We start from the raw sequence: 15654 nt of genomic DNA, 5'->3' as shown, positions 1-15654 counted from the left end.
CTCAATGTGTGGTTGAGATACCGATGTGAAAAAAAACCCATTGATAATAGGGTTGTGAAATTAATCGAAATTCAGTATCGATTTCGACCTCCAACGATTATGAAAATATAATAATCGAGATAAAACGATTATTGCGCCCCCATTCACCCCCTTTCCAGCAGTGCGATTTCACTCCTCCATAAAAGCCCATTTCCACGTGTAAATCTGTAAAATCATGTAATGTGACTTTTGCAAAATGTTACGTGCTTGAGTTATTAAAGTTGATTAGATTTATTAATGTTTTTAAAAGCGCGAAAGAGAACTTGCGCTTCCTCAGGAGACTTGCGCTCAGAGCCGGGACAGAACACGGACATGTAAAGTCATCTTTTAGCGCCTAAACGGTCAAATACAAACAAAAATGTGTCAAAATGCGGCGCTTAGTGATTATTCAGTAAACCCTCGTCGGTTATGTAATAAATGAATGTAAACAGATTTTACTGAAAATACCCGTGTAACAGTAAAGTGACTGCGGGCTATATTCCTGCTGCTGACTGTGGGCTTAATTAATATTAATCAAACAACAAAAGACAAAGACAAAATCACTCACTGCTCTTAACAGAAGGTCTTTTGTAGCTTTAATAAGAAACAAAGGAAGTTTAATTCTTACAGTGAAGTTTTATTTTAAATTTGATTATTCAATAGGCTGTTAACTGAACACTTTAGACTTGCATTAAAACACTAATAATCGTGATTACAATACTGACCAAAATAATCGTGATTATGTCATAATCGAGCAGCCCTAATTGGTAATATTGGATATCAGTCAAATTTGGTGAAATGCATGAACATAACCTGAAAATTACTCAGGGTTTTGGAAGTGAAAATTGAGGTTAGCGGCTTACTCTATAGTACTTTACCATGAATAAATTACTACCTACTTTTTTTGAATATCCCAATGATAGAAACCTGGTGTGCTAAATAAGGGACACATCCAAAATATGCAATATTGGGATCCTCCAGGGCTGCGTTTCCCAAAAGCATCGTAGACCATTGAAACCAATGGAGCTACAATCAACTTAAGCTTACAATGCTTTTGGGAAACGCAGCCAAGGACCAGGATCAAGAACCATCTCTCTAGCAGCACAAAGCAGATCTATAAACGAGTTTTCCAATCAATCCTTGTGACTTTCATTGGTTGGACAAACAAATAGCCCCACCCTAAACTCATGGCATTGCTTGATACAAAATGTTCCTGTGTTTGCCTGGTCAAACAGAAAAATGCTTTGAAAAGGAGATAGAGCCACATTGTAACACTTTTCAAAGGAACCAACTACCATCTCTGCACATAAAACTAGGATAACAGAAAATATTTTAGCATTGGCAAAAATGACGCTTCATTCATCTCTATTTGAAATGCTCATGAAAAAGCCCTCTGCAGTAGAAAGTCTGCAAACTCTCTCCTGCGTATCACACGCTGCATTTTGAAGGTGTTGGACGAAGTACTGGAGAAGGCCATCAAGCGATCTTTCAGTTCTTGGAAAGTTCCATCACGAACGAGCTGAACTCTCATTGGTCCGATGCTGCCTTTGACCCTGAAGGATCGGTAGATATCCGAGTCCTCCTGTAGGCAGCGATCTAACTGTTGGATTTAAAAAACAATCTGGAATATAATGAGCAGTTAAAGAGAAGGGTCTCTTCAAAGTTCTTAAATGAACATTACAGACCTTGTATCTTTGTTCCTCTGAGAGGTTCCTTACACCCTTTAGCTCAACAAACACAAGATAATGTGGCTGAGCTATTCCAGATGCATTGCCTACAGCAAACACAAACAACAAATTAAACGCAACAATTAATGCATTTATTTGCCTTTCAGTATTACATAAAAGATCAACCTTAGCAAAGTTCAATTCACATTCCAGATTCAACACATCTTACATTATACTGAAGTTTACACAGACAGACAGTCGTAATTCTATCACACTAGTCACACATACAATGACAGCTGAAAAATTTGCAAACTGCTATACAGAGTTTAAATTGTAATGACCCTGGAACATTCCTTTAAAATACAGTGGACTTCATAAAAGACAAACATTACCTAAAACGCCGCTCTCAACGCAGCTGTAGTCTATTAGTTTGGCTCCTGGCCACTGTGTCACTGCCCTCTTAAGAGCCCCCAAAAACAGTGATTCAGACACTTTCTCACCACGCACGCTCAACATCTGCCCGCGCCTGAACACACGTCAAACAAACCATTGCACAGAAATGATGATTGATCAGTGCTTCTCAAAATCTCAGACAAGGTACCATCTTCAGTCAACTCTTCCAGAATTAGGCAAATAGAAATCTGTATGTATAAATTTGTAAGAAAGCGTAATGATTGTAGAAGCATTCATAATGTATACTGCTGCAAGGGCAAACAGAATAATGTCGCTCCAGTGATTAGTCAGAATATAACACCAGCAAACATCATCAAGTTCATGCATTCCCTGGGTTAGCAAACCCATAATCTTAGCGTTGCTAATGCCACAATAATTGGGTTACAAGAATAAAGCTACTGCAGAAAACTTCATATCCCTATTCACATTCGTACTGCCAAATTTCTTTATGTCTGACACATGAAGATATATTAAAACTACAACAAGAAATTGTAATTACATTTAAAAATTTAATAATGCATAATAAAAATGTGTACCTATACTGAAACTCCACTTTTGGACACTGGTTATGAAACCCAACTACTTTCACAACATCTCCAATGCGATACCTGAAAAACACAAATGACAGACTTCAGAGAATGTCCACTACATCAGTGTACCAATTTGCTCAATATTTTACTTTCTCTCATTTTTTTCATTTTATAAATATCCAATACACTAATTCATGGCATCATCAGTGTCCTTAAAGGACAGTGCTCAAAAACAGCCTGTTCACTGGCAAAGTAACTTAATGACTTATTAAACGCATTGTTTATGTTTATAACATTTCATAATTCTGCTTGAGACATTGCATTTAAGCCCAAGCAGTAGGTTTAACAGTTAAGCCAGTTTTCATGTGTAAGCTAAGGTATGTGTACAGTGTGCGTGGTGTAACTATCATCAAAAGCATAGTATGTGTGTGTAACATACACGTGCAGCTCTATTTTTTATGTTTTTTGCACTGGCAAGGCTGTTGTGTCACATTCCAAAAAATGTCCATAACTTCACTTCTGCAAAAAAGTGAACATTGAAAGAACTTACTGTGACATTTAGTTTGTTTTTGCCATTAACAGTAGACGAGTAGGCCTAACTCTATTTACCATTACTCATTTACCACTAGACCATTAAGATCAAATAAAGGGGCGGACTGGGACAAAATTTCAGGCCGGAAAATCTCCCACTCATCCAGGCCATCTTATACACCCACAACAAATTATAAAACACGGACAACCCTATTTTTTTTTGTATGGCCATCACATAAAAAGGTTTAAATCCTTAGGCTGGGGACATGCAAAATAATTAAAAGTTCTCAACTGAACTGCATCTTGACTTCCATTTTCCTTTTCATTTATTTTGCCCTGATAGGTCTCTCACATGACTTTAATTCTCAAGATTTAACAAAACCTTCTAAATTGCCTAAATGTCAAAATTAGTAAGATAATAACTACATCATTACATTACCGTCAGTGGATTCCTAATATATCTGCACATATACAGGTGGTGCTGGGGAAGGTGGAGGGTTTCTGAAGTGTGCAGCAAACCACTACAGCAAACCTTGGCCAAGTATTTGAACTTCGAGCAGCAAGCTCATTGGCTGACGATGATGATTATATCAGACTGAGTTAGGACCTATCGGCAGAGGCAGACAGTGGTGAATTATATTTACTCTGCTTTAAAAATACTTTCTTTACTTCACAACATTCCAAAGCATAATACTGTACTTTTCACTGCACTACATTTCATATTAAATATCATTTAATACTTAATTACATTAGAAATCTATTACTTTCTTACTTACTCTTACTCAAGTAAAAGTCATTCAAAGATTTACATTTTTAATGTTCTTAAGTTTTAAAGGTAAAACAAACAGCAACTTTTATTTATGAAATGTAGTGCAGTAAAAAGTATGACATTATGCTTTGGAATGTAGTGAAGTAAAATTTCCCAAAGAAAAACACTGATAAACTACAGATACTTTTTTAATTTACTTGAGTAAAGTAAAAATACTTCGCTACTGTCTGCCTGTGCCCTCTAGAGTTTCATGATATAACTTTGTATTAAACGTGTAGAAGCAGGATCATGTACCTGACCTGAATAATCCTGAAGCATTGGTGACCAGCAACTCATAGTTATGTCCTTCCTGAAGCTGCCCCATCAGGAGAGTTTTGGGCCGCTCTGAATCCAGATCCTCCTCTGGTATAAACTCACAAAACATGGAACGAGGACACAGGAGATATTGTCTGCTCTCCTGCTGAGGCCACAGGTTCACACCTATCAGGCCTGAAACATGAATTACAGACCATTATACACTACTAATGACTTGCATGCGAACTGTACTTTATGCAAGTATACAGCTCATTTACAACTTTACATATGCATGTTACCAGTTACTGTGCTGGGGTGCGTTCCCCAAAAACATTTTCAATTAACTATAGTCATAAGTTCCATTGAACTTTGTGGGTAATGACAGAACTTGTAACCATAGTTGCTTTTGGGAAACACCCCAGGATAGTGCAAGACTTATTTCGGAAACAGAAGAAAAATTTTAATTATGTCAAACTTTTGACCAGTAGTATACCTTCGGTAATCCAAGGGACTACACTGCAAATAACATTTTTAAGCATTCTGTAATTTGCGACATAACCCTTCCAACACTGCTCATGGAAAAAAACATACTGTAACACAAAGACCTATCATGGCTTATTACTATCCAGTTTAGAAATGTACACACATGCATCTGCATACAAACACACCTTCAGTGGCAGCGTAGAAAGGGGAGTAGAACGGGACACCTTTACAGTAGTGCTGCCGTAACATATCCCCATAAATCTGGTTGGAGCCCGAGTCCACTGTCAGAACCAGGTGTAACTGGGGCCATATTCTGTGTGCGATCCCCTCAAAGCCTTCTTCAAACTGGGCTGTGAGCTCAGCGGCTCTCTCTGGATCTGGCTTCATCCGTTTCTCTAGGGCACGGCGCACATCAGCCTTCAGGTTCAGTCTGGAGTTGATCATGCCCACCTCCACATCCACCACAAGATCCTTCCAATGTTCCTAAATGCAGACAGACAGTTTGCTACTTGGGATCTTTCTGCTCTATTCAGTGTCAGTTACAAAACATCTGATCAGACAAATGGAAGTGGGACAACAATCCCAAATGAAATGCAGCTTCTTTCCAAATCTGTTGCACTCCATACACCTGTATTTATTCATTTTTTGAACATGTACAGAGTGGGGCCCAACAATCTGAAACTACACTGAAAAACTGTCATTTTCCTTGTTTACAACAGCAAAAGTTTTGATGATTAAAAATACATCCTGCATTATGCCTTGGTCACTAATCGAATAAGCAAATTATTCATTCCTGTTCACCTGATAGCATTATACAAACATAAATAAACAGTGATATAAAATAAATGATCATAGTAATTGTGATGCTCAATTAGGTGATCAATGATGATTACATAATTCAATCGCAGTGATGATTATATAATTTGCAATAAATAATGTAATTAGTGGTCTCAGACTTTTGGACCTCACTGTACAGTACCTGCAGGGCTCTGAAAGCATAAAAGACGGTAGAGCTGAAGTTAGATTCCAGCATGCCAAGATAGCGGTCTTTCAGCCCAAACAACAGATGGAGATATAAGGCGTCTCTCTCATTCAGCACCTACAGACAAAACCAACAGTGTCTTTTAGATTCTATAAATTAGTGTTCTGATCAGATATATGGTTAAACAAATTGTTATTTTAGCTGGTAGGCTCTTTTATCCAAGATGACTTCCAGTGCATTCACAGCAGGGTTGTGGACTTGACTTGCATGACTTGTACTTGACTTGGATTGAAGTAACAGCATAATCAATCATAACAATCAGACATTATCAAGAAGACTTGAGACTCAACTTGGAAAGACTAAAATCTTTTTACATTTCAGTTTGTTCTGAGCAAAAGTGTTTAAAGATCTTCTGTCCAACAGAATACAGATAAAAAGGAAATAAAAGCTCTGAAAATAACTAAATGTTAAATGTTAAATGTTAAATGTTAAATGAGACGGATGCAATTGTAACCAAAATGTTTTTGGGTTTTTTAAATGGTCTACAGAACAATGGAGTGGTTAACACAGGAAGAGTGGGGCGAGTTTTAAAGTTTAATGTTTGATCTTCTTTGGATATTTGGTTTATGACCCATTAAAATCTCTTAATTAATAATAATTTAGCCTATAAATCAATTAAACAATTTAACCATATGACTTTTTGTTTTTTTATACCTGTTACTGTTTGACTAAAAGATGAAATAAAAATCCTTTACATATTCAATTTTATATATTTTCTATACAGGAATCATGTTTGTGATTATCATTCTTTATGTATGCTATAGAGTCAAAAAAAATGTACACTTTACACTTCTGGATACAAAATAATCTTGGTGTCATCTGTCCAACATTTATTCAGACCCTCGCTGCTTGCTCTTGTAAGTATTTCTTGACAAACTTACCTTACCAGAGCCCACTGAGTTTTAACAGACCCCCTAATGCAGGGATGCTCATTTCTGTGTTGGAGGTACACTGTCATGCAGAGTTCCAATTCTATTCACACATTCCTGAAAAATCTAACCAAAGCCTTGAGGGTTGCATGAAAGTTACAGGCAGCTGAGCATAATTAGAGATGGATATTATGGCGGCCTGTAATGGCTGTGGAATACTGTTATATGAAAATACTCTTTAATAAAACCTTGTTTGATTCCAAATATAAGAAGAGCGGTTACACAACACTGTTTTCAACTAAAAACAGAAAACGTTTTATGCGTTTTGAAAAATAATTTACACAACAACTGCATTCTGGGGGCTTATTTGGCACATTTGTTGTAATGTGCTTTGACACTTGCTAGAGGAGCTGAGCTGAGTGTTTCCCCACAACATTTACTAATATCATCACTAAATATCATGTTAAATTCATATTCATCTCCCACCTACCTGATAGACGGGTGCTGGCGTGGTGTACAGATGCAGCATGTGTTTAGAGGAGGCAGGAGTTGAGGAGTTGGGGCCAATAGGAATACCTGCCTCACTCTGACGAAAAATGGGCGAGTAAAAGATCTTCAGGGTTTTCTGGAGACCGCCAGTGGCTGGAAAGGCTTGCCTCATGGCATCTAGACAAACTGTCACCCCCTGCCAGAAAAGTGCACAGAAATAATAGATCACATTGATCACAAAATGTGCTAAATTAGCTTGATATTCAACTCACTTGTTGCTAGTTGGTTTGTATTGGCCAATTACTTGTAAACATGCATTATGGAATCTGATTTTGTACTTTTTCCATATCTTTCCCCAGCCTTCTGTGCAATAAATCATATCGAATAATGCATTTGGACAACAGAGAGACAGGGGGAGTGCTTGAGTGCCATTTAGTCTCTGGTGCCACTAGTAATGCAGACATAACTTTGTACTTGTAACAATGTTGTATGTGTTGTGACCTGTAGGAAGAATTCTGTGTTGGTGTCTTTGGTGCTCAAAAGCATACGGCTGGATCCAGATGTTCCTGATGTCATAGCCAGAATAAGAGGCTTTTCCGATATTAAAACATTCTGCTCTCCTTTAGCCACACGCTCCACAAACTTTTGATAATGGTCATAATCTGTGATCGGATGGCGCTGTTGAAATGTTTCTGTGTCTGAAATGATATAATGACAACTCATACATTTCACTACAAGATGGTGGCACATCTCACTGGTTATTTCCATTTCATAGAAGCAAATAAGTCAAATGTAAATGCACCATACACCACACTGTACATTTTCTGTATACTACTGTCAAACATATGATTCTATTATATGTTCAATTAAAAAATTAACTAGATCCTACATATCAGTTGCATGCTGTCAGACCCTTCAAACTTCAGAGAAAGGGTGAAAAAAAACTGGAATGGTCAAAAGATTGGAGTACAGACTGTTTTTTTTGTTTGTTTTTGTTGTTTTAAGGCCTAAGGCCGTTTAGTAAAACACTGCAAAAATAACAAAATGTGAAAAATCCATCCATTTTCCAAACTGCTTGTCCTGGATACAGGGTTGTGCAGCCAGTTTCCTTATTCTTTAAATAGAATATACTATTTTATATAATTATTATTATTAAATCGTCGAAATCAATCACCTTTAATTGATGTGAACTCGTACTGTTTGCCGTAAACTGTGTCAGAGTGTTTCTGTAGGCGCTTGAGCAGAGTCTCCTCTTGAACGCGATGAATGTCCCGTGTGTCTGCCTCTAGTCTGTTTCTCTGGCGATTCCCCAGCCAGCACACCGCTTTCATTGCCACATACTGAGCCAAAAGACTCGATATGGAGCGATCCTTGACCTTTATCTTCCATAGAAGAGCCATACAGCAGAGGCACAGGAGCAAAAATGAGCCCGGAGGAGCTGTTACGCAAAAACATAACAGCATTGACAGAAGCTGACCGGAAGAGGGCGCCAATAACACATTTAACAACACAATTTCAAAATGTAAATAAACATAAAACGTATAAAACTATGTAAATATACTAAATGATTTTAGAATTAAAATTTAGTCAATACATAAACATTTACACAATTTAGATGTATTCCAAAAAGCTAGATCTTTGCTATTAGCACCAGGAATTCCTTTTTGGATTGACAGCTCATCATCAAGATGGCTATACTTTGACATACTGTGCTATTTGGTAGCCTACTTCAAGGCAGTTGAAATGATACCATGATGAAAGTCTACAAAACATGATTATAATGTTACTTTTTTGATACCGTGTGTTACGGACAAAGCTACCAATAATGAAATGACGATATTTTGGAATCAGAGCAATTGTTGCACATACTCACCACATGTAATGGTCACGGCCAATAATGCAATAAAACATGGTAAAATGATCCACAAATAACGCTGATGTGTCTGCATCATTGTGATGGACTTGTCATGATTGAAAACTGAAAGCAAACACAGAAAACAACTTCTTCTTCTTTTGTGTAACGGTAGGCGCAATCGCGCCACCTATTGTTCATGTTCTGTTGATGTACCGTAGCCCACACTGCACACTTGCTTACCTTTCTTCACCATAATTCCATTATTTACACACTCCAGCCCAGAAAGTCAAGACTTTTCTCACTGGTATAATTACGGCTTAATGGTGAACTCATAAATACATTTATAGGCCTCGTAACCTCATACCAGGTGCCAGGAAGCTAGCTAAACAAACTCAGGGTTACAGCATGTGTTAAAAGTAGACAAAACCAAACCAATTAGGCTTTATACATTCAACCTAATTGTGTTTTTGAACACCTAAAGTAATGGTCATCAATTGTTAAATAGAGAAGAGTACATACTACTGAAGTGAAGTTATATACAACACAAATAAAAACATTATGCAAGGATCAATAAGATTAAATTATTGGTGTAGCCACGCAGTAAACTGTCCATTTGCCTATACAGGACTTGAGATGCCCCAAAATAGTCAGCACAGAGGGGGATGAAAGCACTGTCGCTACCTGGAAGTGGTACCATTTGATGGATGAGGTAACTGGGGGGCAGACCATCTGTGACTCCACCTGTCCTCATTTCCTCATTCTCCCAGGATGCAGCAGTGGTTTCACCTCTCTCTTTGGTGACTCATCAGACACATGAGAGAAGTGATCTGCATAAGATCACCCCAAAAAGGTGAAAGATGGCCAATGTCAATTACTTGAGGTCCTCAGAGAGGGATGAAAGGCTGGAGACAGATGATGGAGAGGGAAGACAGAAAACAGACAGACAGGAGAGACAGGGCTGGGGTACCAATCCACCTTAGACCAACGAACAATGATTGTATGTTTGGAACACTTGGGTAAAGAGAGGAGCAGAGTTGTCAACTAATAAGATGGCAGAAGAGGCTACTGGACAGACCCAAGAAACACAAACAGTTTGTTGAGGTGAATTGGAAACATTCATCCAGATGACCCTTTAGGCTGATGATACACAGGGCAAATTTTTTTGAGCAATGTTGCTTGGGCACTTTCCCACTGAGAACGGGTAACACACTTCTATCTGGATACTTTAGATCAGTTGTGGGCCTTATGTCTCACCTGGTTGCCCGTTGACGGCAACATTGCTCAAAAAGTTGCCCCATGTATCATCAGCTTAATACCACCAATGGAGAAACTACTACTCTATACCAAGGAGGCTGAGAACATGGAGACCAAGGGGTCCCTATATGTAAAGCCTCTATTGCGTCTACACTGGGGCTGGAAAGTTGTTGGAGTCGTAGCAGCAACCAAAGAACATGTTGCTGGAGACAAATGGTAAGGGAGGTTGTCAGGTGGAAGGAGGCGGGTGGATTGTCAGAAAAGGTGGATTGTCCTCTTTGCGTAAAGTTGAGCATGAGTTACTTCCCCAAATGTAGAAGTTCAAGTATCTTGGGATCTTGTTTACAAGTGAGGGTAGGTTGAAACATGTGGCCATTGTATTGGACCTTTGTAGTGAAGTGGAAGCCAAGCCTTGATGCGCTGGAGGGATTGCATAACTTGGCTGGCCTGGAAACACCCTGTCATTTGTTTAACGTGCCACAAGCCCCTGAGTTTCTAGAGAGATTCTGACTTGACGACTACTGTACATGGTCAGCTAATAGTGGGATGAGTTCCTGAAAACATTTTCGACATTTTTCGAATTTTTTAGGATGTAATTAAGGGAGATCTGATCACTAAAACTGCATGAAACATGACCTGTCTCATACACAACATTAGGGTTAACTTTTCATCATCGTTAACTGAAAATTGCTTTTCCATCAGAAAATCTGGTGTTGTGTAATTTACCCTCAGTTTCACAGACAAGGCTTAAGCCTAGTCCCAGACTGTAGGTCTGAGCCGTTTCAACTGAAATAAACTTGTACTGATTGATCTTAAAATATATCAATGCCTTTGTTTTGTCTCAAGATGGACACCAGTAATGTTTTTTTCCAAGGTGCATTTTATAAAAATTAGTTAAATGTCCTAATTGAACTACAGCATAATGCTGGTTTAGTCTAAGCCCTGTTTGTGGAACCAGGCCAAAAAGTTATAACCCCATCTAAAATAAACTCACAAACATATTCAAGGGACCAACAAGGGATGACAAACTAAAATCTTTTTAGGCACTTGATGCAGTATACTGCTCTGTGCTACCCAAATCCAATGTCCAGTACTGGTGGTGTACTGTTAAGCGAATCCCATCTCAAAACATCAGCACACCTGCCAGAAGAACCAGTTTAAGTTAGATTATCATTATTTCACAGCTCTGAGGAATGCTTGAACATGACTGGTCATGCAGAGGATTATGGTGGTCAGATATTTCTGAATAATGACCATTGTCCATGACAACTTTGTAACTTTTTAAGTAATCAAAACAACTGATGTGTGACACCCGTTTTCCGTCTTTCCACCCTATCTTCAAGATACAATAATTCAACTCATAACCATGCATTTATATCTTTATTTGTTAGGTAGCCATGTAATAAAAGGTTTAGCGTACAGCCAGCCAATCATTACAGTCCAAAGAAAACTAAAAAAATCCAGGTCCTGATCACCCCCTGTATGTTAAGATATGATGACAGGCTGGACTTCTTCCCTTACATTTAGATTGGACATTATCCCTTACATATAGAATATAATGTAATGTTATTTCTAACAATAGGAAAAAGTACAAATAATGTTAAAAAAAAATAGATTTTACAGAAAACAATAAGACAGACACTAAAGCCAAGCCATCACATTAAGAACACATTAAAACCAAGTTACAGTTGCTCTAAAGACAATTCAAGCACAATTTATCAGCATCGCAATATATTTATTTTTAGATAGCACTGTGGTAATTATAACTATTTCTCAATATATATATATATATTTGTTTATTTTTTTATATAAAATTCTGTGTCTGCATAGGTACTATTAAACATCTCTTTGATGTGTATTTTCCTGAGATCTATTCTTGAGAGGAGCGACATTATCAACTTTATCTTGACGGACATTAAGTTTTATATTTTACATCATTTTAAATAGACTGGCTCTTTAAAAACTACTTCTTCTTTTTTATTAACATGGTCATTTGCTTTAATATCTATAAAATCCATTTCACTATACAGGCAAGAAGGCTTAAAATGTTTAAAAGCAGCATTTGCCAATAGGGTAAGAAAAATAAACTTCACAAACACCTCCTGGTATCTTGTACAATTTTGCCTCTCAAGTGCACTGATTACCGTTAGGAGAGATATTTACTGGGAGAAAGACTGAGGTGTCCAACTAATTTCAGATCAATATATATGAAATCTGAGAGCATTTAAAAATGAGCAAAAATTTGAAGGCTAACAACAGACTTTGGTGTAACTACTGGACAAACCTCAGCTGTTTAAGGCACAGGAAGAATGGCTCAGGGAAAATTAGGTATCTGGGGTGGGTGGGTGGGAGGGAGTCAGATAAACAGAACATGCCAAGATGCTAGACAGATCAGACACCAAGAATAAATGTTTTCAACTGATTGTCACGTTTTAAGTTAAAACACATATAGACTCAACCACCATAACATGATCGCTTGTTTATCAGAGAAGCTGCTGTTTTCCCAAACTCAAGCCATTGGCTGAGCAAATGTTGCTAGATGTGGTTAGTGGCAGAGTGATATTTACAAAGAGTCACAGTGTTCACACTTTTGGTGGAATCACCTACTAATAGCTGACTGTGTCTCTGCCCATCAAGAAAGGGCAGGAGAGGGTATTCAAACTCAAAAAATGTACACTCTTCAACCTTAACCAAGAGGCTAATTTAAACAAAGTAAAAGATTCTGATGAAAAGAATTCTGATTCATCAGTTTGTTCTGAAGATATAAAATTTAACTAAACTTGGTACACAAACAATCCTAAGAATTCAAGACAAATTGTGTCAAATTCCACCCATAGGGGGCAACACAACTAAAAATATCATAACTCAGCAACCGTTTGATAGAAGAAGTGCTTCCCAATAAGATTTAAGATTCCCAATCCCAAATCTTAAAAATCACCAATCGAATTTCATTGGTTAATATCTTAAAGTGTGAATGGTTTGGAACGCATGGATATTGACGTGCTAAATTTCATACATTTTCAATGTTAGGGGATGCTGAAACTAAAGTTGGGGAGAAATAACTCCACACTAATGTCAACCAGGATAGCCAGGACTGCCTGTTTGGTAGACAAAAATTAAGACATTAGAAAACCAATTATACATCCAGCACCAGTTATACAATAGGCAATTCTGTCTAGTGCCACAAGGTGGCACTATTTCTTCAGAGGCGGACCCCCTGAATGTGATTTCGATGGAGCAGACCCACGACAGAGGTGAAAACCGTGGGAAAAATGCGACTGGGCTGGTTTTGTTTCGCAGACCTGGCAACCCTGAATGCAGCTGTAAAGCATTTTAATTGGAGGTGGACAAACTGAGAAGACTGAATACTGAAAGCTCAATAGCCATGTTTCCACTGTCGGGCCAAAAGCGGGCGTGCTAATGCGTGCCAGGGCCAGTCGCGTTTCCACTGTCACTTCCGGGGCTTGATCGTGCCTCGTCGGTGCTTCCTCAGGGCCAATGGCCGGGGTTTTCTGGCCCGACGAAAACCTTGGGCCAAAGCCGGCCAACTGGAGCTAGAGGAGTGGTTATGAACAAAGCGGAGTTTCTCCGCGTCTTGAGAGCGTCAGTGCTGCAGATCATTTCATAAAGTTAACAGCTACAGTGGGGCAAAAAAGTATTTAGTCAGCCACCAATTGTGCAAGTTCTCCCACTTAAAAAGATGAGAGAGGCCTGTAATTTTCATCATAGGTATACCTCAACTATGAGAGACAAAATGAGAAAAAAAAATCCAGAAAATCACATTGTCGGATTTTTAAAGAATTTATTTGCAAATTATGGTGGAAAATAAGTATTTGGTCAATAACAAAATTTCATCTCAATACTTTGTTATATACCCTTTGTTGGCAATGACAGAGGTCAAACGTTTTCTGTAAGTCTTCACAAGGTTTTCACACACTGTTGCTGGTATTTTGGCCCATTCCTCCATGCAGATCTCCTCTAGAGCAGTAATGTTTTGGGGCTGTTGCTGGGCAACACGGACTTTCAACTCCCTCTAAAGATTTTCGATGGGGTTGAGATCTGGAGACTGGCTAGCCACTCCAGGACCTTGAAATGCTTCTTCTGAAGCCACTCCTTCATTGCCAGGCGGTGTGTTTGGGATCATTGTCATGCTGAACGACCCAGCCATGTTTCATCTTCAATGCCCTTGCTGATGGAAGGAGGTTTTCACTCAAAATATCACGATACATGGCCCCATTCATTCTTTCGTTTACACGGATCAGTCGTCCTGGTCCCTTTGCAGAAAAACAGCCCCAAAGCATGATGTTTCCACCCCCATGCTTCACAGTAGGTATGGTGTTCTTTGGATGCAACTCATTCTTTCTCCTCCAAACACGACAAGTTGAGTTTTTACCAAAAAGTTCTATTTTGGTTTCATCTGACCATATGACATTCTCCCAATCCTCTTCTGGATCATCCAAATGCTCTCTAGCAAACTTCAGACGGGCCCGGACACGTCTGGCACGTGGCGAGTTCAAACAGATGCCATTAATACAGGTAACGAGTGGAGGACAGAGGAGCCTCTTAAAGAAGAAGTTACAGGTCTGTGAGAGCCAGAAATCTTGCTTGTTTGTAGGTGACCAAATACTTATTTTACCGAGGAATTTACCAATTAATTCTTTAAAAATCCTACAATGTGATTTTCTGGATTTTTTTTTCTCATTTTGTCTCTCATAGTTGAGGTATATCTATGATGAAAATGACAGGCCTCTCTCATCTTTTTAAGTGGGAGAACTTGCACAATTGGTGGCTGACTACATACTTTTTTGCCCCACTGTATAACACCACTTTTTTTTTTTTCTCCATTCTGTCACAGAGGGAGTTTTGGTTCCTTGCCGCTGTCGCCTCTGGCTTGCTCAGTTGGGGACACTTCATTTCTAGCGATTATCGCCGATTTGATTGCACAGATAATATTTAAACTAAACTGAGCTAGACAATGACATCTCTGAATTCAATAATGAAATGGCTTTAACTGAAAATTTAAAATTGAGTGTTTAATCTTATCATTATACATTACTGACACTCTATCCTCCAATTTGATACTGTTAAGTGCTTTGACACAATCTGTATTGTTAAAAGCGCTATATAAATAAAGGTGACTTGACTTGACTTGACCAGCATTAAAGACTTTTAAAATAATTTTAGCTCAAAACTCACTTTCAGACAGCAGCGAGTGTTTGAAATAACTTGATCCGATGTGGATTATGATCACCATACAAGGCAGAAATATTTATACGCGATGCAAAAGACTATGCACGCTAGCCATTAACGTAACCATAATAAACATGGTAAATACAACCGCTTAAAGAAATCAGACGTCAGCTTCTCATTCTCTATAACAATCGTGTATTTATTTAGTAA

General features: G+C 38.3%; 1 protein-coding gene across 1 annotated transcript; it reads right to left on the bottom strand.

Moving 5' to 3' along the window:
- Window positions 1-597: 597 nt before the first annotated feature.
- Window positions 598-9178, bottom strand: ghdc (GH3 domain containing). The gene is made up of 11 exons (XM_058794546.1): window positions 9019-9178; window positions 8320-8583; window positions 7647-7843; window positions 7147-7341; window positions 5725-5844; window positions 4931-5228; window positions 4268-4457; window positions 2675-2746; window positions 2078-2211; window positions 1704-1792; window positions 598-1618 (listed from the first exon to the last, which is right to left on the bottom strand). Exons 1-11 carry the CDS (start codon window positions 9095-9097, stop codon window positions 1397-1399), a joined length of 1860 nt encoding a protein of 619 aa, XP_058650529.1. The 5' UTR covers window positions 9098-9178; the 3' UTR covers window positions 598-1396.
- Window positions 9179-15654: the final 6476 nt, after the last annotated feature.

This window comes from Onychostoma macrolepis, chromosome 12 (assembly GCF_012432095.1).
Source record: "Onychostoma macrolepis isolate SWU-2019 chromosome 12, ASM1243209v1, whole genome shotgun sequence".
Classification (NCBI taxonomy): domain Eukaryota; kingdom Metazoa; phylum Chordata; class Actinopteri; order Cypriniformes; family Cyprinidae; genus Onychostoma; species Onychostoma macrolepis.
Note: the sequence above shows the minus strand (reverse complement) of the source record. Positions and strands in the feature narration are given on the sequence as shown.

Bases quoted from the DNA above. Each gene is read 5' to 3' on its own strand.
- ghdc (XM_058794546.1), bottom strand. From the start codon at position 9,097: ATGATGCAGACACATCAGCGTTATTTGTGGATCATTTTACCATGTTTT. The intron at 8,584-9,018 runs GTGAGTATGTGC...TTTGCGTAACAG, and splicing joins GGCCGTGACCATTACATGTG to CTCCTCCGGGCTCATTTTTG. The intron at 5,845-7,146 runs GTAGGTGGGAGA...TTTTGTCTGTAG, and splicing joins CGCCAGCACCCGTCTATCAG to GTGCTGAATGAGAGAGACGC.